This window comes from Phoenix dactylifera, chromosome 3 (assembly GCF_009389715.1).
Source record: "Phoenix dactylifera cultivar Barhee BC4 chromosome 3, palm_55x_up_171113_PBpolish2nd_filt_p, whole genome shotgun sequence".
Taxonomy (NCBI): domain Eukaryota; kingdom Viridiplantae; phylum Streptophyta; class Magnoliopsida; order Arecales; family Arecaceae; genus Phoenix; species Phoenix dactylifera.
In genome coordinates this window covers 6753940-6780672 of record NC_052394.1, presented here as the reverse complement: position 1 = coordinate 6780672, position 26733 = coordinate 6753940, and the positions used below count along the sequence as shown (strand labels likewise).

Below are 26733 nucleotides of genomic sequence, written 5' to 3'. Positions count from 1 at the left end.
CGACTCCATCGTGAGGTACAAGGACATACTCAACCGCGGGGTTGGAAATCAAAATTTTTACTTCAATTGTTGGTAAAAGTAGGGGAGAAAAGAAACATCCTCATATTGCATTAGTCTATATTATGTTTGTAGTAGCTAGTGGTTGGGAATGGGGTTAGGTGATGTAATTTGTAATTTGTAATTTGTAAATGGAACCCTAGATGGGGTTAGGAAATCTTTTGAAGTTTATTGTAATTTGTAAAAGAAATATCATTAATGAGATTATATGTATTTTATTGTAATTTGTTAAAAAAAAATTATTAGCACCCAAATGAAATTATATGTTCATTTGTTGCAGCATCTCATCATGGAGTTTGTAAAAGAAACATATTTCCAAGCTTGAATTTTCGGGACATGATCATGCTTCTTCATCGACTGAAGGGTAAAACAAACTCCTAATTTTTGAAAGAATATTATATATGAGGTTGTTCGGCAAAAGCCGACGCTTATAAGCGCCGGCGAAAGCCAAAATAGCCCGATGCTTATAAGTGTCACCAAAGCTTCCATTTTTGCAAAAAATTCCGCCCTTCAAAAATTTCCACTCTCCTCTTGCCGGCGCTTTTGCAACGTTTTTGAAAGCGTCGGTGCCGAGGCTTATAAATATCGGTATTGACTCTAAAAAACACTAAAAAAATATTTTTTTATAGTATATATATATATATATATATATATATATATATATATATATATAATGCCCACATTGTCTCTTTACAATTCCAACAACCCCCAAAGATAACTAAGAAATTTCCTTGAGCAACCGCATCCTGAACTGTTGTCTTGTACTGCATCTAACACCACATCCAGCATTCCAACCGCCAGACTCTGACTTGAAATTCTTATCTTAGCTTCCGTACACAACTCCATGAATCTAGGAGATAATCACGCAACTAAACATTACTAACAAGCAATTGAACCAGTCAAATCTTGGTTGCTAAAAATTACATGCGCGTGCCTTAAAACTCACAACATAACTTTGGGACCAATGAGTGCAAGCCTTTGAGGTAATGATTGTTTGTGTTCATGACACCTTATAAACAATCAAGTGGGCTTCGGGTGGCATCTTGCTTTCCGTTCCATCAAAAAAAAAAAAAAAAAAACACGCACACACAAAATCAAGTGGGTGACATAGTCAAAACTCATTAGACAACATCGCATCGCACTTTACATATTAAAACCCATGCAATGATCTCCGTGTGGGCAGCCTACACCAATTTATAGGAGCATTCTAGGAATAAATGGTCACTCAATAGTTAGGATAATCCCCCTCTCTCTCTCTCTCTCTCTCTCTCTCTCTCTCTCTCTCTCTCTCTCTCTCTCTCTCTCTTATATACGGTGCTCATAGTTAGGCTAGTCAACAGGTTCTTTTAACGCTTTTGTGACAGGCTTCTCAAATTCTTCTTCATCCTTATCATCAATTCCTTCAGTTTCTTTTGAGCTTGGAGGATGACCGAAAGCTTGCAGCTGTGGTCATGTGGCTAACGATATAAATATGAGACGTTATCATCAACTTTTTTAAGCTGGCGGGAGGTCCAGGACGTTCCCCGGAAGCCGTCGTCATCCTGAATGTCAGCACGATCGTCTCGTCACAAATGCGTCCAAGGTGGATATATTCCACCATTCCAAGCTGGATAACACCTATCATCGGAAAATGGACTCGAATCAATGGATGGCAACCAAAAGTTGCTTTAAATAGCATATACGTGGAGATGAGAATAACACCCTCATCTGCCCGCTTCGGCAATTCATTCCCCCTTTCATAGCATTGCAGAATCGCAAGTAGCTTGTTCTAGCATCCAATCCATTGACAGGCACTAATCCAACTTTTAGTTCTCAAGATAATTATCCTCCAAACCCACCCCATACCTTATAATTAGTAAGCACCGGGACCCCCATAAACAACGAGATGCACTTTTCTTTCTCGAGTGCTCTCAGCGTGTCAAGTTTAGCCACGTGGATTAACACTAAGATGAACTTGACTAAAGAAAAGCTTCATTTATTGAATGGGACCGGGGTATTTTGTCCGGCAGGAATACGAGACTTTCGAGAAAAAAAAGGCCTTCATGCATGCTTTTGTGCTAGAACCGGTCAGCCGGACCATCCACTACGTAACATATCACATGCAGCGAATGGCCGACTACCACGTGCACGTATGTTATATCGTTACATCGACGTGGCATATTTGGGGTTGTGCATGGGGATGTTCTATGTTCGATGTGATCAGTGGGATCGATGCTCATCACCACGTGTCATCTTGACATGATCTTAATACAATTTTTGTGCTAACGAAACATATACGGTTATCCCCCCAAATATCCAACCAGCCTAACTCGCGTGCTCGAATGAATTGAATCGGCGAAAATTAAGAGGAAAAGAGGGAATAAAAATAGTAGGCGGAATTAATAAATAAAAGTCTTTATTTTGGACAACTAACTCGGTTGTCTTCTAGGGGAAGAGTCCACCTTCGCTTTTGGCTCATTGGTTGATGGGGGCTAACCAATCAGGAGAGGCGCCCGTCCACACCATGGCCTCCAATTTTCCCAGTGGAGTGTCGTGCTTAACTTCTGACGGTGTACAAAGCTCCATTGATCGGACGGTCCAGATCGGACGGTCGGCGGGAAAAATCCTGGTCACCGGATAGTCCGGATAAGGATCCAAGACCAGGGTCCGACCAACCAAGTCGATCGCAGACAACCGTCGCAAACAAAGAGCATCAGCCTACTAGATCGCAGTGCAGCGTACCAGAATACGTGGACGGCCAGGATTATCCAGAAACACATCAACTTGTCCAGATCGGCAACCAACATCCGGTCGACAAGTGTCCCTAACACCTGGCAGATGACGTCATCAGAGGGTGGTCATCTTCCCCTCTACCTCTCGGCTCTCGCTCGTCCCCTCTGATACGTGGGATTGCAGCGATAACCAGAAACCCCACGTGTTAGCGCCACACTAAACGACAAAATACTGCAACTATTAAAGCACCCCCCGCCCATCTCTACCAAAAATTTCATTCCCCCCCTCCTTCCTCTTCCCACACCTTCCTCTTTATATCTTTTTTATCCTTCCCGCAGAGACGGAGATAGAAGAAGGGGACCAACCAACCCCTTCATTGCCTCTGAAGCCATGTCCAACCCCAGGTCGCTTCCTCCCGGCTTTCGGTTCCATCCGACCGACGAAGAGCTCATCCTTCACTACCTGAGGAATCGAGCAGCGTCGGTGCCGTGCCCTGTTTCGATCATCGCCGAGGTCGATATCTACAAGTTTGATCCATGGGACCTTCCTGGTTAGTTGGCTTAGCAGCAGCGTTGCCGCCAAAGTGCATCATGTGTTGCACACTAGCTTATCGCTTTTTTTATTTTTTATTTCATTCATGATTGTATGATTGCGTGCATGGTTTGGTAGTTAATGATTCTTAATATATCTGTTTCAGCTAAGGCGATGTTTGGGGATCGAGAGTGGTACTTCTTTAGCCCGAGGGACCGCAAGTACCCGAACGGGATACGCCCAAACCGGGCAGCGGCATCTGGGTACTGGAAGGCAACTGGAACTGATAAGCCGATCCGTACGAGCAAAGGGAATGAGAATATTGGCGTTAAGAAGGCCTTGGTGTTCTACATGGGTAGGCCACCTAAGGGATTGAAGACCAACTGGATCATGCATGAGTATCGCCTTTTTGAAGCTCAGAACAGCAACAACTACAAGCCCATGAAGTTTAGAGACTCTTCCATGAGGGTGAGGAAGTGATCTCATCCCACTCCTCCTCCTTTGAGAACCCTTCTTTTTTCTCCTGTTCTTTCCTTGCTGCTGTCGTACTTCCAAGATATTTTCTTTCTTTGCATAAAGTCTAAACCATACGAGCCTTCGCCTTTGGGATTGTTGTTGACAAAACAGCCCTTGCAGGTTAAAGAAAATGAGGCGTGGATGTCCTTCCAGATGTGGATGGCACAAAAACACCCTTCACTTGATTAACTAGATTGGAAATGTTCTGACGTCCAGTGCTTTCTAACCCGCTGTGCTATTGAATGAATAGGCTAACATGTAGATATGAACTCAACCATTGTTTTTTTTTTCAATTTGGGTTTGATGAGAAGGACTTCAAGTGATGGTTCGCATCAGTTATTGACTAAAATACGAGTCAGTGTATTACAGATAAGTTTCATTAATTGATCAGCCCACCTACCACTAGGACTGAGACTGCTTAAGTTGAAAGGGTCCTTGTTATAATAATAGTATTATTTATTGTTAATTATCTTTAACTTCATATAGATGCATGCTCAGAACAATTAGTGCAACCCTTTTGGTTTATATGGGCAAACTTTAATCATATCAATTGATATACACTTCTGCTTCTCTCCATTTACAGTTGGATGACTGGGTCCTTTGTCGAATCTACAAGAAGAGCAACCATCTCCCGTCGGTTCCACCACCAATGGATCGAGAGCAAGAAGACTCGGGCATCGAAGACAACTACCACTCAAACTTAACGAGCATCCCACAACAAAACCCTCCAAGGCTGCATAAGTCTTCCTCTTTATGTGAACTGCTTGAGGACTACTCCTCACTCTCACATCTATTTGATAACCAGCCTGAAATGGCAGGATCATCAGACCACGCTTACATTATGGGTCCGCCAAGTTCAAACCAACTCTTCATTGATAGCAGTGGCAAGTACAACTTAGCTCAGCAGCTCCCCCAAGCAGAACCCTCGGCTCCAAATGCTGAAAACTCTTCAAAGCGCCAGAGAATGTCGGACATTTACTCAGAGGAGAACAATGGGGTGTTAAACCCATCAAAGAACCGCAATGATTCATTCATTTGCCCAAACTTCTCCAACCAGTTTGACGGCCCTCAGTGCAACTTGCTAAACCAGCCATTCTTCGGTCAGCAAATATTACTCAATTCTCACCTGGGGTTGCACTGAACTCAGTCACATTAATTATACTTGCATAAATCACGGATATCAAGTCAGAAGGAAAAGGAAAGAGCATAAAAGATCGTTTTGTTAGTCATGAGATAGGCCGTCTTTTTGTTTAGAAACTTTGCCTTGTCTCGAGAGGGTATGGTCAGAGATCCAACAGGAAGGGTGGAGTGGTGTCAAAGGGGATGCCTCAAAGAGAGCCTGGTGTTAGATGGACCCCGGTAAGATCACAAAATTATTTAGGAGAATCTACTGGGTCAATTAGAGGACTGGTCTTGTCGAGATCATGTGGTTTGAAATGGATGCATGATTTCTTCTTCTTTTTTTTATAATAAAGTCAGACGATGTTCATGTCCCGATCACACACCTCACAGCAGCCAATGGCGTGGGAGATATTTTTCTTTTTTGTTTGTCTTTTACAAGTTGATATGTTTTGATGTGGTACATGGTACAATAATGGTAGCTAGAATGGAGGTGTGGCAAGATTCTTGTCCAGGATAAGCTGATGATGGAGCTTTAACTTTTGCCGGAATACTGAAAGATAGGGATAGGTTCATATCCCTGAACACATGCACACAGGCAAACGGGCACGCGCGCGCGCGCGTGCTGACAGAGAGAGAGAGAGAGGGTGACTCCAAATCGTCAATGTGCAAACTTGTCGGTTTGCAAAAGAAGAGCAGCAGAACAATATGTTGATTAGAAGAAGGGGCATAAACTAATTTAACAAAGGATGACTTCATTGTCCGTTCAGGCTGAAACCACCAGTTAGATTCAATGCACCGTAAGAATTGAAGATTTAAGGGCTTGTACTTCCACTATCTTGCTCCAAAAAAGGGGAGGCGGGACAGATCGATAAGGCTTGCGGGCTCTTTGCTTTCAATATGAGCGCTACAGCCACAACCTTGGCAGGGGCTGGACCTTTGCTCTGCTTTATGTCTTTTCTCCTTTTAGTGTATGGATTTCATTTTCTGTATGGATAGATTATGGTGCTTCCACCTTTGACACGTTTATGTAGAGGATAATTATCACCAGTGAGAACTTAAGAGACCAGAATCGTGCCTGGGTTATCCGAGTGATGGAGAAAGAGCAGTAATGTTATATTAGCATTAAGATTGGAAATAACAGTAGAAGAGGCAGTGATTATTAAATGAAGAATAGAGGGACAAAAAAAATAAACACCGAGAGGAGAACAAGAAAAAGAAGTTGATTGATCAAAAAAAAAATGCTTTGATACAATAAAAATAAGTGAAACCTCTTGACTCGAGGGAACAAATATAGTAGAATATAACAATAAAATTCTATTATTATGGAAAAGATACTAGGAATCAGATATAGCATAATATAGTAGCAAAATTTTATGATTTAGTACTAATACTAAATTTGAATATGACAATCAAATTCAATGATTTTTGGATCTGAACTCATATACCAAGATTGTGCATACAATATGTGGCAGTTGTGATATCCAAAATCGTATATACGATAATAGGTGAGATTGTGCATGATTAACTGTTGTAATATTTGTATGGATTCAATTAGGATTAAAGTAATGCTTTTCTTGATGGTTTACTTGTTGACCTCAGCAGTGGAATCCAGATTAGAAGCAATAATCTTGTATTTATGTATTGCAACTTAGAGAATTTGTTATTATAATTACTACTTAAGGTGGACGGAAACGAAACCTTCTTGTGCACCATGGAATGGCTTTGATGAGATCTTAACAACTGGTAGCACGATTTATTCTAAGCAACTTTGTTGAGCATTAGTAATTACTGCTAAAAAAACATAATGACAAATGACATTAGGCTAAATGTTTATTTATCTACTCGCTTTAAGACTTCAAATCCATTATCACTACATATACATTAGATATTTATTTGGAAAATTCCTCGCGTGCCAAAACTTGGCATGATCTGATTCCTATCTAATACATGCATATTATATAATTCTAATGTTTTCTGAAGCCAACTTCCACTATTAAGCCTGGTTATGAAGTAAAATAAACTGAATACAAGAACTTTTGATTTCTTTCTCAGGTGATATAGCAATGATCACACCCTCTCATATCAGATCAAAATCACACCGAGACCTACCAAATTAACCACTTCTCCCTTTCCAACGATCTTAGGCACTTCTTACCATACCATATTATGAACTGCCTAGCTAACTGCTTCTTCACTCACATTGACACTAATACTGTCCAACAATCGATTCTCTTATCATTTAATACCACAGTTCTTCACCATCTTGTTGTTTCTGCTTGTTTTAATTGTGACACATCCAAATAACCTCCCCCAGGGATCCTGCTTCTAAAAGATGCAATAGTATTGTTTTCTTTTCAAGCATGCAACTTCCCATGTTAAATGTTCATTCTTATCATGGAATTTTATTATTCTGCTTCTGCAGTTAAGACAATGTCAAATTTACAACTTCTGGTGGAACATTGAGAAGCATAACTATTATTAAATTCTATTATTAAGTTTATCAGAAGCGTAACAAACATATCAAAGATTTGAAGCAGATTATCATGAGTAATTTAAGCTTCTGTTGAAAGCAATCTGTATCAGGTGATCGCCATCATTGATAGAATCAAAGCCTTACAATGCACGATGGTTCGAATTTCTTAAAAGGTTATGCTAGATTTTTGGTACCTTCGTCGGAGCAGAAAGAAGATTCTTCAATTTCTGATAAGATATGTATTTTGAAATATAATATTTGATGAGATAGGATAATTCCATTCAAACAAGAAAGAGAAATAGGACATTTCTTCAATTCCATTCAAAAAATAGTAAAAAAAGAAATAGGATATTTGATGATGAATGCTATCATGTTCTAATTTGGTTCCTAATTAAGGAAATGAAGATTTTATTTATGCATGACTGTTTTATAGTTTGAGTCGACAAACTTAAAAGCTGTCATGCCCCCGCTTGCACGGGCACGTGAGGCATCCAGTGTCCACGTAGAGGCCACATGAGGGGGGAACACGGAGCTCCTCTGCTAAATATATTCGGTTCTGGTGCCGCACGCGTGCACATGCACCGCTCAAACTTCTTTCCGATTTTATTTTCTACCTAAAATATGTCTGCAGGATTTGGAGACATCCGTCTTATATGCCCAGGTTCTGAAACGAGTCTAGCCGATGTGAGATCTTTCATTCATCCACTCTCGGACTAGAGCCGTCCTCGGCTCTGATACCAAATATCACGTTCCCGCCTGCACGGGGCACGTGAGGCACCCAGTGCCCACTGGAGGCCACATGAGAGAGGAATATGGGCTCTTCTGCCAGATGTTGTCCGGTTCCGAGGCCCGCACGCGCGCATACGCGCTGCTCAGACTCCTCTCCGGTTTTATTTTTCACCTAAAACGTGTCTGCAGGATTTGGAGACATCCGCCTCATATGTCCAGCCTCTGAAATGAGTCTAACCGACGTGGAATCTTCCAAAAGCAAAGCAGACCTAAAGACCATATATTGCATGCATTGGACAATGTATCAGACACTCTAGTTGGGCAAACCCACTTACAGGGATCCAATGCATGAGCCATGTTATATGTCATGCAAATGCAACATGTCATAGGAATTCGGATTATATTCGTATTGATATGTTTATTATCCCGAGCAAAGCTCAATCATATGATTTCAGAATTCAAACCTTATGATGCAATTCTTGGATTCAAAGTGATTTCCTTTGATAGTCTGCACAAATATTTTCCCGAGCTCCATTTTCCTCTAGCATTCTATTTACGAGGACAAATGGGATAGGGACGAATGTAGACCTTCACTTGATAGGTGAATACAAGAGGTGGAGACTCTAAATCTAGGACATGATTATCAAGCCGTGAAGGCCCGATCATTATATTTTATTCAAAAAATTTAAAGATTTACAAACCTACCGCAGGCTAGATATTAATCAAGAGTTTGCATGAAAATGGCCGAGGAAAATGGCCGGCATACCTGTTTTTGTGGAACGTGCAAGCCAATCTGGATGTGGATCAGATGAATAATAAATTAATGTTGTTCCTCGCATCTTTGAGTGCATTCATTTTGGACTCTAGGGTTGTTCCGGTATAGGAAGCAATAGTCTAGATTGCTTTGTCTTACCCTCTTGCAGCTGCAACCTCCTTAATTAATTAATGCTTGACGAGGAAGTGAAAGAGGCTTTCCATGGTTTCTAAGCATAGATTTGGAAGCAACCAGGAAGCTAGGAATGATGTCAAAGCTACTAGCATGTAGCTAATGGTAGAACAAATCATTATAATCAACTTGGAATTAAACAAATAATGTTTCAGCTAAGGAAGCATGGATGAAGAGTGCCCCACCAGATGACATGGTCATTCGCACATAGTTTACGTTATCTTCCCACATACCTTGTATTTCTATTCGACACGCTCATCATGCCCCCAACTCATAACTTAAGTGAGTTATTACAAGAATTTTAAAATACATTATTTTATTGATAATTCGATATATCTTAAGGAAGACTATCTTGGGACATCCTATTATCCATTTTGTTAGATGCCATTGGTGTCGCATGAGATATCATTAGGCATTCAGATAAGCATGTAACCAGAGTGGTAAGCTTAGCTTGGTCGCGGTCTGCTTGCCAATTGAACAAAAGAATCATCTTGGTTTCAGTATTGTAGAGAACCTAAGGACAGAACAGTGGCTTTCAGTCAGCCTGCTAAAAGGAAAAAGAAGAAAAAAATTTCATGCTATTGTTAGATAATATGAGTTCTTGTTTTGGCTACATCAATATCAGCCTCAAAGCTCTGATCTCATAAGAACTACTATTTTGATGTTAATTTATCTATCAGTTGCAGATGAATTATGATTTAAAGCCTCAGGTGATCATTAACTTTTTTTGACTATATTGCGACTTTATGAACACACTCAAATTCTTAGCCTTGTTTTGTTACTTCCTTCGATAAAAAATTTGCCTTAGCCTGCGCTGCACTGGCTTCCCTGTAGTTCACATTTCAGGACATTCAGCATCAGAGAAAACACATGAAAAAATAAACAATAAAAAATATAAGAAAATGAAGAACATTGTCTTTCCCATGGATCGAACCATCGCTTTGAGATCCGGAGAAGGTGATCAGATGTACATAATCTTATCATGCGTGCGGAGATCGTTGCGCTAAGGCCCGACCTGAGTTTAATAAGGCTAATACCTAGAAATGGTCCTAGCAATACAGGTCGTAGAGCGGTAGATTGGGGCAGATTTGACCATTGGTATTTCTTCCCCTAGGACTTGAACCTATACTACCGTGCTTGTCAATCCAAGCTTTTACTATTGCATCCCTTTGTTTATCATTTACTTGTGCTGATTCTAAATTACATTTTTTCTGTCCCTCCACTTATTTGGGCTTCCAAAACCAAGTGATTGATTGGAGTGGGACTAGTCCAGCTTGACTCGAATCCAGTCCACCACTTGGTGGGTCTTCATCTTTTTGGGTCTCTGATACGGTTAGGTCCAGGCAGCAGACCTGAACTATTGAAATGCATCTTCTTGGATCAAGTTTGTCTTTCCAAAACCAACCTGGTTGGGTCAATGATGCAGGAACTATGTCCTATGAGATTGGAGATCGAGTTCGGATTTGGGACCCATGCGTGCAGGCAAAGTCTACGGCCCAATCTCCATCCAGAAGCAAGCCTAAGGAAGCTATGCTTTCTCTATTATCATTCGAGGAACATAAATTCCGTGGAACGTTCCTGTTAGGATATGTTTGATTATAAGGAAATTTATGGAACATGAAAAGCAAGCCTGTTTTCATAAAAATAAATTTTTTTTGATGAAATCAGTGGTCCAATATGACAATCGGGGATTTGTTGAATACATAAAGAGTATATTTTCTTAGTTCGGAAAAGTTGGACTCTAAAATGAAAATGAAAATGGACAATCACCATTTTAGCTGTTTGGTTGGAAAGGGTTCCGTTTTCATTTCGATTCCAAAAAAGGCCTAATCCTAATTCTTGTTTAGTATTCAAACCATATTTTTATTTTAATTTTATTTTTATTTCGATTAGGAATGAAAATGGATGGTACCATATAAGTTGGACGTACAATTCTATCGATCACTGATTGCCACGTCGAGCACGTGGTCCCAGTGCTTCTATATGCTTCTATGGAGGGCTGAGTTCTAGCCTTTTTTTTTTTTTCTTCTTCTATGTGCTTCTTTCTATTTTTTTATTCAAATTTTTTAAATGTTTCATAAATTCCTGGGGCTCCATTGCTTAAATTATCACCATGCGACCGGGCTGTTCGAACGCCATAATATACCTGAAAAGCCTAGCAATTCAGATTTTTTGCTTAATTAATTGATGGTTGGGATGTTTTCTGTACGCCTAGCAATTTTTCTCTCGTAACTCATCGGAAATTCCGAAGATAAACTTCATGGGCATAATCTGACAAACCTTTTGCAATTTTTCTCTTAAATTCGTACCACTCTGTTTTCCGAGACATAATAATTTTTTCTCTGAAAGTCGTACAACTTGAGGCTTTTTCAGGTTACTTTTTGCCAGGAACTTGTCATGTTTTACGTACGGCCCGGGAAAAACCTGCTCCAGATTCCACCCTCACCAAAGGACACCATACTTGTGATCAAAGATTTAGCTACCTCTTTCACCAAAATCAAAAACAAAGTATTTTCGTATAGATGCTGTACCAGTTGCAGCCATCAGTTATGATATTGTGTGAAACATTTACCAACTTTTGGTTTGTATAAACTTTTTAGCGTGAATATATCAACTTTTTAGTTTCTTAAGATCTCAACAATTTTGTTTGTATGTGCATGAAACAGATTTACCGTAGAAAGGAGCCTGGTGAATGTAGGATATACCTCTGCAAAGTTACCAGCATCAAGTTCACAAGGTACTACTGACTATAATAGCAAACAAGAGGGATATGCCCATGTTCATTTAATTGCTTACAAAGGTGCATTTGAGCTCAGGTCAAGCTCAAAGTAGAGTTTGACAGCAGATATTCAGTCATGGCTGCGTGGCTAATTTTCAATTAAATTTACTTATCATTGGGTCACAAGGTAAGTTTTCTCATTGTTGTTTTTGCATTTCCTAAGCTTTCAAACTAGACTACAGGTTAAGCCAAAATAATTTTTGAGTTCGGCCATTTCTTAATTGAAACAAGCTCAGGTCAAGTTTGGGGCCCCGCCAGCAACCACCTACAACCATTAAGATGGAGTACTGTCCAGGATAGAGAGACTTTTCTAATAGTTCTGTATCCCAATGTTCAGAGAGATACTCCCTTCGACTTAATATCCAAAAGATGATCTCCCCGACTTAAAGTTTAGTTTTGAAATCGAAAAAAGAGGCATTAGAAGTTACGTCTTGAAAAGTAAACACTATTTCTATTTCTTTTAATATGTGATTTGGGACAGATCATCATGTCCCTTGCTTTGTTGTTAAGCTTTCTCATCTTAAACCCAAATTGGATTCACTTAATGGGTATATGAATCAAAGATTTCCTTCCATCACAAGGGGATTGTGCTCATCACACTTTTGCAAGAGTTTTGTATCAATTATGCTCCTAAAAAAGAGAGAGAAAATTTTTTCAAGAAAAAAAAAAAAAAGGAGGGAAGAAAGAATTCACACCTAAAACTACACGAAACTACTGGACATAATTCTACGACGAACTTTCTTTGCTTGTGTTCAATTGTTTTCTATCCCATATGTTTCCCTCATTTGAAGCAGCATCCTGCTTTCATGTCCTAAATAACCACGAATTTTGCCAAGATAAATGGATCAGTACCTGCCACCACCGCGGAGAAAACGACAAGGGCCACCTCACCATCCAACTGCAGGGATTTTGCTCTGATGCCGTGAAACCGACGGTATTCTACTGTCTAATGGAAAACAAAGGCATCGTTTTTTCTTAACTCTGAAGTACAACTTAAAAATTACTTGACCGGTGCGTTGCAGTCTCGTGGGTCCCTCTGACTTGCACCGTGCATTGTGCAACGTGTAAAGGCATCGGGGACGGTGAGAGAGTACGAAAGACATGGCATCATCGTGCCCATATTTCAACAAATTAGGAAAAAAAATAATGAGCGGTTCAGCAAAGACGGAGTCACCGAAGTCAGTCAATAACCCAACCCCCAGTGCCGGGACCTCGAATCAACTCTAAAGAAAAACGTAGAGGCTTGGAGTCCCAACGACCCTCAAGAATTGGACCGGTCTTCTTATGCCATAAGGCCATCGTCCTTTTTGGTAATATGTCGGGCCTAGCATTGTCATATATATATATATATATATATATATATATATATATATATATATATATATATATATATATATATATATATATATATATTTATTTTAATATTAAATTTCATATAAATATTTTTTTAAAATTAATATTCATATTTATATTTAGATAAAATATTTGTTTTATTATTTTATTATTTTATTTTTATTTTTGTATGCCTGCCTACATCCTCTGCCATTAAAATAAAAGATTAATGGTTTCGAATAGAAATACCTAAAATATTTTTAATAGGTAGATATGTGAAAAAAATATTTACATGTTGATTATGAAGAAAAATAAAAAAATAATTTTAAAATTTTATTTTATTTTTAATTAAAATAAATATAATTTTTATTAATAGTGTTAACATATTTGTAAAAAATAGTGTTTTAGGGAATATAAAAATAAATATAAATTTGTAGAGGGACATAAACTTGAATTTTGGAAGGATATTAGTGTAAAAAACTCAAAAAAAAGAAGAGCAGAAGTAATTCAGTGGGCGACCCACCCAACGCCCAACAATCTACCTATTAAAAGTAGATTTCAGTTCGCAAGCTGAAATATAGAAGTAATTCAGACCGCAAGCTGCCGCGAGCGCACTGTCCATATGTAACGTCCACCTGTCAAGTTTGCATTCTCTACACCCGCTGGTGCCTATCCGGCCTCCTTCGCGGTCACAGCGCTCAGCGACGAAAACCGCGTCTCTGCGACGCTATATTTATTTATTTATTTTTCACGGTGGGGGTCGGTGTAGGGAGTAAACACCCACACTATATAGTGCTTGGCGAGTGAACCGAGACACCTTGCACTCATCGACCATGGAGTTCCCCTTCGGTCACCACCACCACCACCACCACGGCCGCCGCGACGACGAGGAGGAGGGACAGCGCTATCCTCCTCCTGGCCAGCGCTATCCTCCTCCTGGCCAGCGCCCCTTCGACGCGCCGCCCCCCCCGCCCCCTTACTACGATCGCCCGGGCGGCGAGGGCTACGGCCGCCCCGCCTACCCTCCCCCGCCGACCCACCACGTGTCCCACGAGGTGGGCCACGGCTACCCTGGTGCCGGCTACGGAGAGGGAGGCTATTCCGGCCTCCAAAATCGCCCTCCCTACTCCTCCGGCGTCCACCACGTGGGCCACGAGAGCTGGGGCGGTGGGGCCGCGCCGGCGCCGCGGCAGGCCACGGTGAGGATCTTTACCAAGGCGGAGGAAAATTACTCCCTCTCGATCCGCGATGGGCAGGTGGTCCTTGCCCCGGCCAATCCGCGTGACGACTATCAGGCATGGATTCGACACGCACTCTTTGATTTTCATCTGTTTCTTTTCTCTGTAGATTTCTGAATCTTGGTTAAAAAAAAAAGAATTTTAACTTTCCTAACAAATAAAAATTGGAATTTTATCTTTCCTAGCAATAAAAAATGGATTTTTTTTTTATCTTTTCTATCAAATTAGATTTGTTAAACATTGGATCTTTATCTTTTCTAGCAAATAAAAAAATCGTTTTCCCCCAACAGACGGGGTTCTGCGTTTCCTGGTTATTCTTACTGAGATTTTTACCCCCGGTAATTTTTCGAAATATGTTATTTTTTCTCTGTAATTTTGGTTTTTGTCCTTGTTCTTGTGTTCATTTCCCCTACTTTCTTTTGAGAATTTGATCCAGCGTTCAAAGTTCAATTCTAGGGTTTTTGTTTTCCTCTGTGTTTTCTGGTTCATCAAGTTTAATTTCCATATTGATCTTTGCCAAGTTGCCGACTATCTCTTTTGCAGGCTGTGCAAAATTCTATTTTTCTTGCTCACCAGTTTTTGATTGCCTATTGAGATCGCAATTCTTATCCATCGGCTTCTAATGCTTCTCGCTCTGATCTTTTATTCCCATGGATTGTGGATTTTAGCACTGGATCAAAGACATGAGGTATGCCACCAAGGTGAAGGATGAGGAGGGTTTCCCAAGCTTTGCTCTTGTTAATAAAGTTACTGGCGAAGCTATAAAGCACTCCATTGGAGCAACCCATCAAGTAAGTGCAGCACAATCCAGATGCAGTTCTAGGCATTGCCTTGGGTTTCTTCTGGAAGACTGAAACTGATTTTCTATATCCTGTATTCTATTATACATTTCCACTGTCAGTTGATCTTCTTCTTATTTTGATCATTACTATCAGATTCTTAGGGTTAAAACGATAGCTTATATTGTAGATAAATCTGGTATGGATGTGCATTGCATCTCGATGTTTAAATGTTTATGAATCACAAATTCACATTCTCTGTGTTGAAGTTGAAGAATCATGCGAAGCATATAGGAACGACTCTTCGAGGATGGATGATCCAATTTCTTCAATTATAATAGATGCAAGCTACATTTGTTATTCTTGTCTTGCTGTTTAATTAAACCATATTTACAGCTTCTTCTGTTGTGCCTTCTGTGACATTTCAAATGTCAATCAATTGCTGTTGTCATGGAGTTATTCGTCATGCTTCTTATTTTGCTCTCTCTCTCTCTCCTGCTTAATATTTCTTGCAGGTTCGGCTGATTCGGTACAATCCAGATTATCTTGATGAGTCGGTTCTGTGGACCGAAAGCGGGGACACCGGTGAGGGCTTCCGATGCATAAGGATGGTAAACAACATTGGCTTGAACTTTGATGCTTTTCATGGTGATGAGGACCATGGAGGGGTGCATGATGGAACCACTGTTGTGCTGTGGGAGTGGCTGAAGGGAAAGAATCAGAGGTGGAAGATTGTTCCCTATTGTGAGTCTTCAAAATGCCTTACCCTCTTGATAGACTCTGAAATGAAGAAATGCAAGATGCTAAATTCCCCTTGACTTTCACAATATGGGGCGCTAATTTATCATTCTTTGGTCGCTCTCAACTCAAGCTTCCATTGCTAAAGCAAGAGGGGACTAGTTCCTCTAATAGCATTAGAGACTTTTCCTTTATGTTCATGATGGAAGAGCACTTGCTTCTTGCTGTTTCACTGCAGCGACCTTTCTGAAACTTATACTTTTCTATCTTGTGAATGCAGGAGAAAGTGTGATGGAGATGCCATCAGTGGATGTTCATGTCCACCTATGGTGAGCTTTTACCATCAGTCCTACTTTGCAGAATAAGTTGTGCCTATGAGGTGCAGAGTGGAGGTTTGTGTGCCGGAGGTGTTGGCTTTTGCTAGTTGCTGTAACTTTATGCTTGATGTGCCTTGTGTCATATGATGTCTTTCCCTTTTGCGCTGTGTTTGCTGGACTATGGTATGCTATATAATATGTAACACCTCTTCTCTTATTTCCTGTGTTTGTTGATCTGCTAAAGATATATTTTTGTCTGTGTTATGTGATATCAAGGCTTCACACTGGAAGCCGAAGTTCTGGATTTCGGATAGGTGCCCCTGGTCTTTTAATTATAAAATTAAGATTGTTATGGATTATATGCAAATATGAAATTCTGACCAAAGACCAAATGAAAATAATAATAATAATAAATGGAGGGACATCATGTTGTGGCCGCTTTGCTTCCATGATGGGGCCGCTTGTCATCAATGTTCCCATGTGATTCACATCTTTTGTGTATAATTATTTATCATATTCCTAATTCATTACTACGAGGAATATGACCTTCTTTTTCGATTGGCTTGATTGCGTTTTCCTAGTTCATGATAACATATCAAATGAGGGGTCACATAGCTGTACGAGAGAGTTGGCCATTCTCCTTATTCTAGTGAACTCGGATTTAAACTTATGCGCATGGTCTTTTTTGGAGAACCTAAGATTATGAGTTTATTATTATTATTATTATTATTTTGGGTGGAAAATAGAAATATTGCAAAGTAAATTAAGCCAAATTTCTAAATCAATTAGAAACAATATTTACATAGGCAATATATCAAACACCTGGAGAGCAAAAGAAGAATATACCAAATATATGTGAAAAAATTTTTCAGTGTAGAGGGAAAAAATTACGGAGCAAATTCGATCAATCCACTATAATAAATATAGAATTTACAATACTCAAATTTTTACTTAAAATTTAAATTTTCAATAAATTGAGAACATTTCTATACCACCTTCTTAAGAGCAACCATGGTCTTATCTAAACCATCACTTGATAAACCTAAAGATGTAATGAGATCCTAATAATGAATATTACAACTTTCTACAGCATCCAATACAATTCTTAGATAAAAATTTAATTTATTAAATCTTCATGTAAAAAACTACACCAAAGAAAGATAAAGAAAAAACCTATTTCAAATTCCTTTCTTCTTCTCCGTTCGCGTGCAAATCTCGTCTGCAGGTTGCCCTCTGTCCCTTTGTGTCACAGCACCCCTTGGCTCTCTCTTTTTTCTCTGTTATGTGCCGCCGCTTGGTCTTCTCATGTGTCAAAAAAAAAGGCTGAAGCCCTAGTGGGCTATCTGGGCTTCCCAAAGTGGGCTGGACCCATTTACAGAAAAATTGCAGTAGATAGCTGGTAGGCCTTTGTCGAATGAGGTGGGCATTTGGGCAGTGCAGAACATCCTCTGCTGCAGGCTGCTGAAATTTGTGCTTAGGCACTGAGAAATCGCACTCTTGATCCCCCCCTCCCCCTCCCCCTCCCCCAAATTGAACGTAAAATAATGTTGGAAGATCATGATATCTGTTACCTCTTATTTTCATGTGTCGATGCTAACAATATAGATTTCTGTTTGGTGAGGTTTAGATGCTACCTGAAAAGCACTATCTGTCTTTGGTGGGTGACTAGTGTGTACAATCAAAACCATGTAATCATGTTTAGATAATATATTTCCACGGCCTTCGTCTATTTATGTTATATTTTATATGATTTTACTATGACGAAAAAAATGGGGTTGGTCATTTGTTACATAGTTGTTCATCAGAGACTGGTTGCACCAACAGCAGCTTATAATCTATGTGCTTGTTGAACTATAACCTGTGGGATATATCTATCTATATTGTACTGTGGATGCACCTATGATGAAATTATTTCTGATTGAAACAAGGTCTACCCAATTATATAAATTCAACAATTTCAATATAAATGAAAAAGATGAGTAGAGTTTCAATTAGGTTTCGGTCTCAAATCAAAGAGAGCTATGTCTAAATTGGTAGATGCTGGAACTTGATCACATCAAACTTTGATATGGAAATCTACTAAGCGATAACTTCCAAATTCAAAGACTCCATGGAATCTGTTCTAATGAACTGTGTTGGTAGGTGAAATCCCTCTATCAACTTTGCGGAAAGTACAGTCCTGTAAGTTCGACAAAACCTTAGGTTTTCATTTGACGGAGTTGCATATGCAAGGCCGATAAAATATCGAGTGCGCAGCGCAAATGAAAAGGACGTTATGTATTTCTTGGTAATTAACGATCTCGGACAACCCAAATGGTCATCGGTTTCATCTTTATATGATGCCTCTTCCCCTGGTCCCAACGGTACTGAGAACATTCTTGATTAAACGTGTTGCATCTTTCAAAATGTAGACAAGAACCACTGGAGGCTAAAGTGCTGACCTTTTTTATATTTTAGGTGAAAGCAGATGAAACGTGTTGCATCCGACTAATATTTTTATCCATGCCTATATTTATCAAATAAAATAAATATGAAAATGAATATATTAGTATTAATATCCGTTCCTGTTTTTGAGCCCTACTGTTTTTGGATGGCTTAATAGCTAATCTATGGATAAGTTTTCCACTATGTGAATTTTAAGAGACCAAAAGTTGCAGTGATCATACAATCTGGATTTTCAAAATAATATATATTTTATCAAAATTATTTATCCTCACTTTTAAGGATAATTAAGATACTCTTGGTAAGACTCTGCTTTTGACATCTCCCCTCACATCATCAACTCGCTCTTCTTGTTGGGGCGGCGTCAGGTGGATGAACCAGAACCATCAATGTAGCTCACCAACCTTTCTCTTTTCTTTTCTTCGTTTATCCTATTTCATTTATCTATCTGTTTATGTTTGCATGAGCTTTTGCGCCTTAGAAAGCAATCGGTGGATACTTTTCCCGTAAAACCCAATGTTGTTATCATCTTGCTGGCCGTTGAATCTACCATTTGACATTTGCCCCTCTGAAATCAATGGGCCATTGGCAGCAAAATACTAAAGAAAAAGCAATACGTAGCGCAGATGTTTCCAAGGCAAAACAGATAAAAAAAATATAGGCGGCTATTAGGGCTTGATTTGAATTTAATTTCCTGCTGGATTTATAGATTAGGACGCCCATTTAAACATGGCTCATATCAACCCAACGTCTTCTAATCTAAATTTCGAGAAAAGAAAAAATAATCTACACAGATCTTTTATTTGTTCCTGCAGTCTCAACAGGCCCACAGGTTGGGATTTAGGATGGACTTCAGCAGGACTTCAGAAAATGTCCGGCTGGATCATCCAATAGCCTGCAGGATATGCTTGCAGGAATATTCAAATAGGCCTTCATTGGCAATCTCTGATTTTGTTGGCAAAAGCTATAAAGTAGGACAGCAATGAAGCTGCTTAAAACAAACCAATGCGTGAAATCACATGATAACAACAATTCAGTCAGGCCTGAAGCTTAGGCTGACATATGGTGATTGTTGATGTTTTATCGCCTGTTTTGATAAACATTTTTATCGCCTTTAACAAGTTCTCCTAGAAGTTCCAAGGCCTTAATGGGCTTATAGAATATACTGAGGCCCCAGCTCGTGAAAGCTCATTTAAATTCAATGGCCAAATTCGGGGGCTTTTGCCTGCAGTCTAAACCTGCTGGAATGTAGATGGGGGTCGAATGGCTATTGGACTTACATAATGAATAAAGGTTGTTATTGCAAGGTCCTGTGCTGGGATGGGCCGGAAACTTTATTCCTATCATTTTAAGGACGTTGAATTAGCAAAGATAAAAAACGGACTACAGCAAAACACCTCTTATAGCTTCTTGTCTCGTGTATTGTCTGAAATCTTATATCAATCAGGCATAAAAATTATGCTAGTTATTTGTCTTGAGTGGTGTTAAGCAACTTAGGCACTATGAGATATTCATATCACTTTTCTCATATACCAATACATGTTGGTATGAGAAGTGAGAAGAGAGAAATCAGAATTCGTAGGATGTTTCATCAGCCTTAAACCCAGCATGAAGCAACTTTGCGTAGGACTTGGGGTTAGACACTGCAACAACTTAGCAATTTGAGTACCGAATGTTTAATTTATTACCATAGTTTAAATTTGCATCCACATGTGGGCCACCATGGCTAAAGTCCTCGGTTATTACCCTTCTATCCTCAAACCATGTTCTAGAAGATGTTTGAAGTTCATGTAGATGGCTGCATGTTATTCTTAAAGTTACCAGCATCAAGTTCTGTAAGTTTTCTCATTATTGTTTTTGCATTTGCTAAACTTTTAATTACAGGTTAAGCCAAAATAATTTTTGAGTTTGGCCATTTCTTAATTGAAACAAGCCCAGGTAAAGGTTGTGGCCCCGCCAGCAACCGCCTACAACCATTAAGATGGAGTACTGTACATGATAGAGAGACTTTTCTAATAGTTCTGTATCCCAATGTTCAGAGAATACTCCCTTCAACTTAATATGCAAAAGAGGCACCAAACCGGATTGTCGCCGTCCAAATTTTAGTTTTGAAATCGAAAAAAGAGACATTAGAAGTTACCTCTTGAAAAGTAAATAGTATTTCTATTTCTTTTAATATGTGATTTGAGACAGATCACCATGTCCCTTGCTTTGTTGTTAACCTTTCTCATCTTAAACCCAAATTGGATTCACTTAATGGATATATGAATCAAAGATTTCCTTCCATCACAAGGGGATGGTTGTGCTCATTATACTTTCGCAAAAGTTTTGTGACAATTATGCGCCCGAGAGAGAGAGAGAGAGAGAGAGAGAGAGAGAGAGAGAGAGAGAGAGAGAGAGAATTTTTCATGAAAAAAAGTGGGAAGAAATCCTTCCCCTCTAATCAGGGACAGAAATAATTCACACCTAAAACTACAAAACTACTGAAAATAATTCTATGACGAACTTCCTTTGCTTGTGTTCAATTGTTTTATATCCCATATGTTTCTTTCATTTGAAGCAGCATCCTGCTTTTTTTTTTTGCTAAAAACGGGTTTTCATACAATACGTGTACGAATACACCCAATAAAGTCAAAAAATACTAACTCACGGAGAGCCAGTGGCAGCTCCCCCTCCCCCACCCAAAGGGTGTATCCTGAATGATGAGCCGCGAAGGCAGCCACCCAATCGGCTGCCCCATTGGCTTCTCTAAATACATGCTTGGCCTGAATGGCCACCTCAACCCCACACATCATCCCTATGTCCCAAACCAAGGGGTGGTCTGTGCCCTCACCCCTCAGCCCCTTCTGAATCCAACTGATAACTGTGGCTGAGTCGCCCTCCAAAATAATCGAGCCCGTCTGCAAAGCCTGCCTCGCATATCGAAGACCCGCCCAGGCAGCTCGTAACTCTGCCCCGGGGACCGACGTGCCGAACAACTGACAGCCACCTGCTGCCACCACTCTGGAGTGCGGGTCCCGTATCACAAAGCCCGCACCACCTCGCGCGCCTCCATCCAGAACCGATCCATCAATGTTGACCTTGAGGAAACTCGGGGGTGGGGGTTCCCAGGTGAAGAACACCATCTGAGAAGCTGCCGAAGCAGAAAGAGAACCCCAGGTGTCCCGAGCTATCAGAGGTCCATCTGAAGAAGATCTGATCTCCAATGCCTGTACGCGCGCTAGCTCCACCACGAACCTCGGTGACACCCTACGCTCACCGAGGGTACGAGCGTTCCTTGCCAGCCAGATCTGATGTGCTGTGCAGGTCGCTCGAATAGCCTCCTGACATGTCCGAGGGCGGACCAACCACTGCTGCATCATCTGTAAAAACTGAGGCCTCCCATGCCAGACCTCCTGCGGGAACCCTGCCCACTGCCATGCCGACCTCGCCCACGTACACTGGAAAAGCACGTGGTCGACCGACTCCTCAACACTGCATGTCCCGCACTCCGCAGGGATCTCCCATCCTCGCCTACTCAGCGCTGCTCTCGTCGGGAGACGGTCCCACGCCACCTTCCATAGGAAGAGTGCAGCTCTTGGGTGAAGCCCTGACCTCCAGATCCAAGTGTAGTCCTGCCCTGGCTCATGCTCCTGCTGGATAACACCGGCGAGATCTCCCAGTCGGACCCTGGATCGACATGAGGTGCCCCAAACCCTGACATCAGGCCCCCCACAACCTGGCACCGGAAGAGACCGGATCCTCTCAGCTAGGTGTCCCCCGAACAGCTGACGTAACCTGGCATCATCCCATGCTGACTCTCCTGGGGCCAGAAGATCAAAAACCCGCAGTCCCTCCGCAGCCGCAGCATCGATCATGGTCGGCCAGCACCTCAGTGGGATAGTGTCCACCCATGGGTCTGCAGTCACATCAATACTCCGCCCATCGCCGACTATCCACCTGGTGTTTGCCGACACCGTCGGCACATACCTCCCAATCTCACGCCACATGAAGGAGACTCGCCGCCCACTCCATGCCACCTCTGAGCCGTCGCGTCCATATCTGGCAGCCATCACCTGACTCCACAGCCTGTGTGGCTCTAGCAGGAACCGAGTTGCATGCCGAGCAATGAAAGCCTCGCGACGCTCCAGCAGGGACTGCACCCCGAGACCGCCCTCACTGGTAGGGCCGGCAAACGTGCTCCCAGGCTACCAGATGCACCCCGCGGCCTCCGCCATGTGACCCCCACAGGAAGCATCGCAACAGTCGCTCGATCCTCAGTAAGGTCGTCTTCGGAACCACAGTGTTGGCCATGAGATAAACTGGCATGGACCCCAACACTGATCTGATCAAAGTCAGTCTCCCCATCATAGATAGGAAAACTGCTCTCCATCCCTCCAACCTGCTCTCTACCCGCTGCACCAGGCTGGAGCACTCTGCCACTCGTAATCTGCGGCCTGTGATGGGAACTCCCAGGTAGGTCAATGTCTCCTCCTGCTCAGGAATCTGCAGAATCCCACGAATCTCCTGTCTGACCCTGCTCTCCGTACTCGGACTGAAGCGGACAGCTGACTTTTGGAAGTTAACTCTCTGGCCCGATGCCATGCAGTAATCTGCTACCACCCTACGAAGGACCCGTGCATCAGAAACCCGCGCCCTGGCCAAAAGAAGACAATCGTCAGCGAAAAGTAAGTGGGAAAGAGGACTAGCCCCCGAGGCGGGAACATAGGCCTCCAGCTCCCTACGGGCACACACCCTCTGAAATCACGAGACAAAATGTCAGCACAAAGAATAAACAAATAAGGAGATAAAGGGCATCCCTGACGCAGCCCCATGGTAGACTCAAAGAAAGGAGAAGGTGTGCCATTGACCAAAATCGAAAACTTTGGCCCCCTGACACACCCCAGGACCCAACCGATCCACTGCCTATGGAATCCGTACGCCTCCAATCCCTGCTGAAGAAATCTCCATCTGATCTTGTCATAAGCTCTCTCCATATCCAGTTTAATAGCCATCAGGCTATGTCGCTTTGATGCTCGCTGAAGGTCCCACATCATCTCCTGGGCCAGCAGAACATTATGGAAAATGTTTCTGCCAGCTATAAACGCCCCCTGCTCCTGACTGATGATGCCAGGCAGAAGGGGCTTCATCCTCCGAACCATAATTCTGGCCACTACCTTATACAAGGTTGTACACAAACTAATGGGTCTGAAGTGGCAGGGCTCCGCCGCCTCCTGACGCTTCGGAATGAGCGTGATGAAGGTAGTCTTCCAATCCCCCGGCATCACCGCCTGGGAGAAGAAGCACTGAATGGCCTCTACCACCGCTGTCTGAATAATGCCCCAATATCGTCGAAAAAAGAACGGGGGAAACCCATCTGGTCCCGGAGCCTTGTCTGGAGCCAAAGCCCAGACTGCCTCCTGTACCTCCTGTGCCGACACCGATCGGACCAGGGCTGCGTTCTCATCATCCTCGATCCTCCCATCCACCCTCGGAGGAGGGAGGGGGTTACCGTCGTCGGACTCCTCCTCCTCCGTCCATCTGGTGCGGAAGAAATCCAACAAGATCTGACGAATGGAGGGCTCCCCTTCCACCCGATGTCCAGACCTATCTCGCAGCGAGTGGATCGTGCTCCGCTGCCTCCGAATAATCGTAGTCCGGTGGAAGAAACTAGTATTGCGGTCACCCTCACGCACCCACTGGACTCGAGATTTCTGTCGCCAGAAGATCTCGTGCTATCGTAGAAGAGAGTGGTGAGTCGCTAGGAGCCCCCGAAGGTCACCCATATCGTTCGTCGAAAGCGTACCTTCCAAATCTTCTTTCGACTGCAACTCGGTGATCGCGGTCTCAACCCCCTCTACTCTCCGGAAGATATTGCCCACAACCTCGCGGTTCCATCACCGGAGACGCCTCTTGGCCAACTCTAGTTTGCGCGACACCCGGTGCATAGCATCTCCACGCACCAGGAGGCGCCATGCGTCACGTACAATATCCCAGGACTGGGGGTACGATAGCCAAACCTTCTCAAAGCGGAAGGGGCTGTAATGCCTAGGTCCCAATGATGTGGAAATCAGTAGGGGGCAGTGGTCCGAGGCGATCCGAGGTAAGTGACTAACCCTGCAGGTAGGAAAAAGAAGAAACCAGTCTGGGGACGCAAAGGCCCTGTCCAGACGCTCCCAAACCCTAGCACTGCCGAGCTGATTATTGCACCAAGTAAACTGAGGTCCTGAGAAACCTAAGTCCACCAGGCCCGTACGTGACACAAAATCGCGGAACTCCCTCCTGTCCACTCTATCCGTGAAGGCTGCCCCTCCCCTCTTGTCACCCGAACTCAGGATGCAATTGAAGTCACCAACTACAACTGTCGGGACACCCTGGGCAGTGAGACTGGTAATCTCCTGCCAGAGGACTCTCCTGATCCTGTAATCCTTGCTCGCATACACCCCACACAAAACTCACGGAGGAGCATCAGGTGCCGATACAACCATAACTACCTGTTGGGAGCAGTTGTGGAAGACATCAAAGGTCGCCACCCCACGCCTCCACAGGAGCAGGATACCTCCCGACAACCCCTGGGACTCGACTGCATATGTCTCCCAGTCCCTTCCCAGACGTCGTCTCAGACGTGCAAGCCCCTCACCAGATAGCCGGGTCTCACTAAGGACGCAGATCTCTGGGCAGTGAACTTGCACTAACCGTTTGAAGGAAGACATGAAGGACGGCTTGGCTGCCCCCCTACAATTCCAAACTAGGACCCTCATGGATCACAGTCCACGTAGTCGGCCTCAGACCCATCCTCCCCCTGGTACGTGGAGCCAGCCTCAAGTACGGTACCTGGGCCCACCCGCTGCTCGTCAGATGTGGTCTGCATGACTGCCGCCCTAATACGCTGCACAACAGTCGTGTGGTCCGTGCCCTCTCCTGGTTTCGGTGGCGCGGCCTGACACCCCTCCGGAAAAGGCCTGAGGTGATCCCTGGCCCCACTCCCACTAGAGGAAGCTTCCCCCTGCTCACCCGCGACCAGGGGCAGAGGGCCAAACCGGAAGACTCCATCCGGGCCAGTACCACCCTGCACATCCCATGGCTGTACCTCACTCAGGAGGGCATGGCCACCGTGCTCTCCTCGAGAGGGAGGGCTATACCGAAATGGCCCAGCAGATTCGTCGCCCAGGCCCTGCACCGCGAGTACGGCACAACCCCCCGGGCCCGAAGCTGGCTGGGCCTTTGGGCCAGCTACAGCATGGCCCAAGGAGACAACCGCGGGCTGGGCCGGAAGGCCCACCGCCCGCGGTTCCACAGCAGACCGCGCGGGCCTGCTGGCCACGCGCAACCTCGCGCGGGCCCAGCGGAACCTGGGCCCTCGCGACCACAGCACCGGGCGCGGTCTCAGCCCCCGGTGCGTCCCTGGGTCTGGGCGCGCCAATGGCGCGCGGCGCCACAGCGGCGCGCCGACGGTGTCAGCCGCGCCGAGCTCACGGGCCCCGTCCTGGGCCGCCCCCACCGGCCCACGGCCCCGGCCCCGGCGCCCGGCCCTATGGGCCCGGGTGCGCTGGGCTGGCCCATGCTGTTGGCCCCGGCCCACGAAAGTGAGGGCCAGTTGGGCCCCCTGCCGAGATTTCCCAGATGGGCCAAGGCCCGCCAGCGGCCTCGGTCGCTTTTGGGTTTGGGCTCGGGCCGCAACCGCCCGGCTGGGCGCCGGATCGGCCCGACTCGGGCCTTCGCTGAGACGCGGACTCAGCCCCGGGTCCCCCGACTCGGCCAGGAGATCATCGGCCGAGTCAGCTTGGAGGGGGCCGAAGGGGAGCTCCGGGTGCCCATCCCCCCAACGGTGAGTGGAGACCGGCGGCATGCCACCTTCGCTGGCTTTTGCCAGCCGTCAGTGTCCGCCGGGGACACCGGCGTGGCTGGGCGAGCCACCGGGGGCGGCGGCCGAGTCGAAGACGACCCGAGCCCCGAGTGCGGCTCGCTCATCTTCCCCGGCCGCGGCGGCAGAGTCTCCCCATGGAGTCTCTGCCGTGACGCCACCATCCAGGGACCATAGAT

The 26733-nt window shown here is 43.6% G+C and overlaps 2 protein-coding genes across 2 annotated transcripts in view; both read left to right on the top strand.

Annotated features, from left to right (window-relative positions):
• Positions 1-3023: 3023 nt before the first annotated feature.
• LOC103702204 (NAC domain-containing protein 2-like) lies at positions 3024-5318 on the top strand. The gene is made up of 3 exons (XM_008784537.4): positions 3024-3319; positions 3467-3768; positions 4400-5318. The coding sequence occupies exons 1-3, from the start codon at positions 3160-3162 to the stop codon at positions 4955-4957; spliced, it is 1020 nt and encodes a 339-aa protein (XP_008782759.1). The 5' UTR covers positions 3024-3159; the 3' UTR covers positions 4958-5318.
• An 8635-nt stretch (positions 5319-13953) lies between these two features.
• The window catches only part of LOC103702207, a 22142-nt gene continuing 9362 nt past the window's right edge, over positions 13954-26733 (top strand). Inside the window, exons 1-5 of the mRNA XM_039124000.1 lie at positions 13954-14492; positions 15104-15226; positions 15730-15958; positions 16191-16281; positions 23789-23952. Of these exons, the coding sequence (XP_038979928.1) occupies positions 14031-14492; positions 15104-15226; positions 15730-15958; positions 16191-16281; positions 23789-23952 (1069 nt within the window). The 5' untranslated portion in view covers positions 13954-14030. The remainder of the gene's footprint in view (positions 14493-15103; positions 15227-15729; positions 15959-16190; positions 16282-23788; positions 23953-26733) is intronic.

What these genes read in the sequence shown, in the direction of transcription:
- LOC103702204 (XM_008784537.4), top strand. Translation starts at nt 3,160, where the DNA reads ATGTCCAACCCCAGGTCGCTTCCTCCCGGCTTTCGGTTCCATCCGACC. An exon ending in TGATCCATGGGACCTTCCTG is followed by an intron (nt 3,320 to 3,466) that starts GTTAGTTGGCTT and finishes TATCTGTTTCAG; the next exon opens with CTAAGGCGATGTTTGGGGAT. An exon ending in TTAGAGACTCTTCCATGAGG is followed by an intron (nt 3,769 to 4,399) that starts GTGAGGAAGTGA and finishes CTCCATTTACAG; the next exon opens with TTGGATGACTGGGTCCTTTG.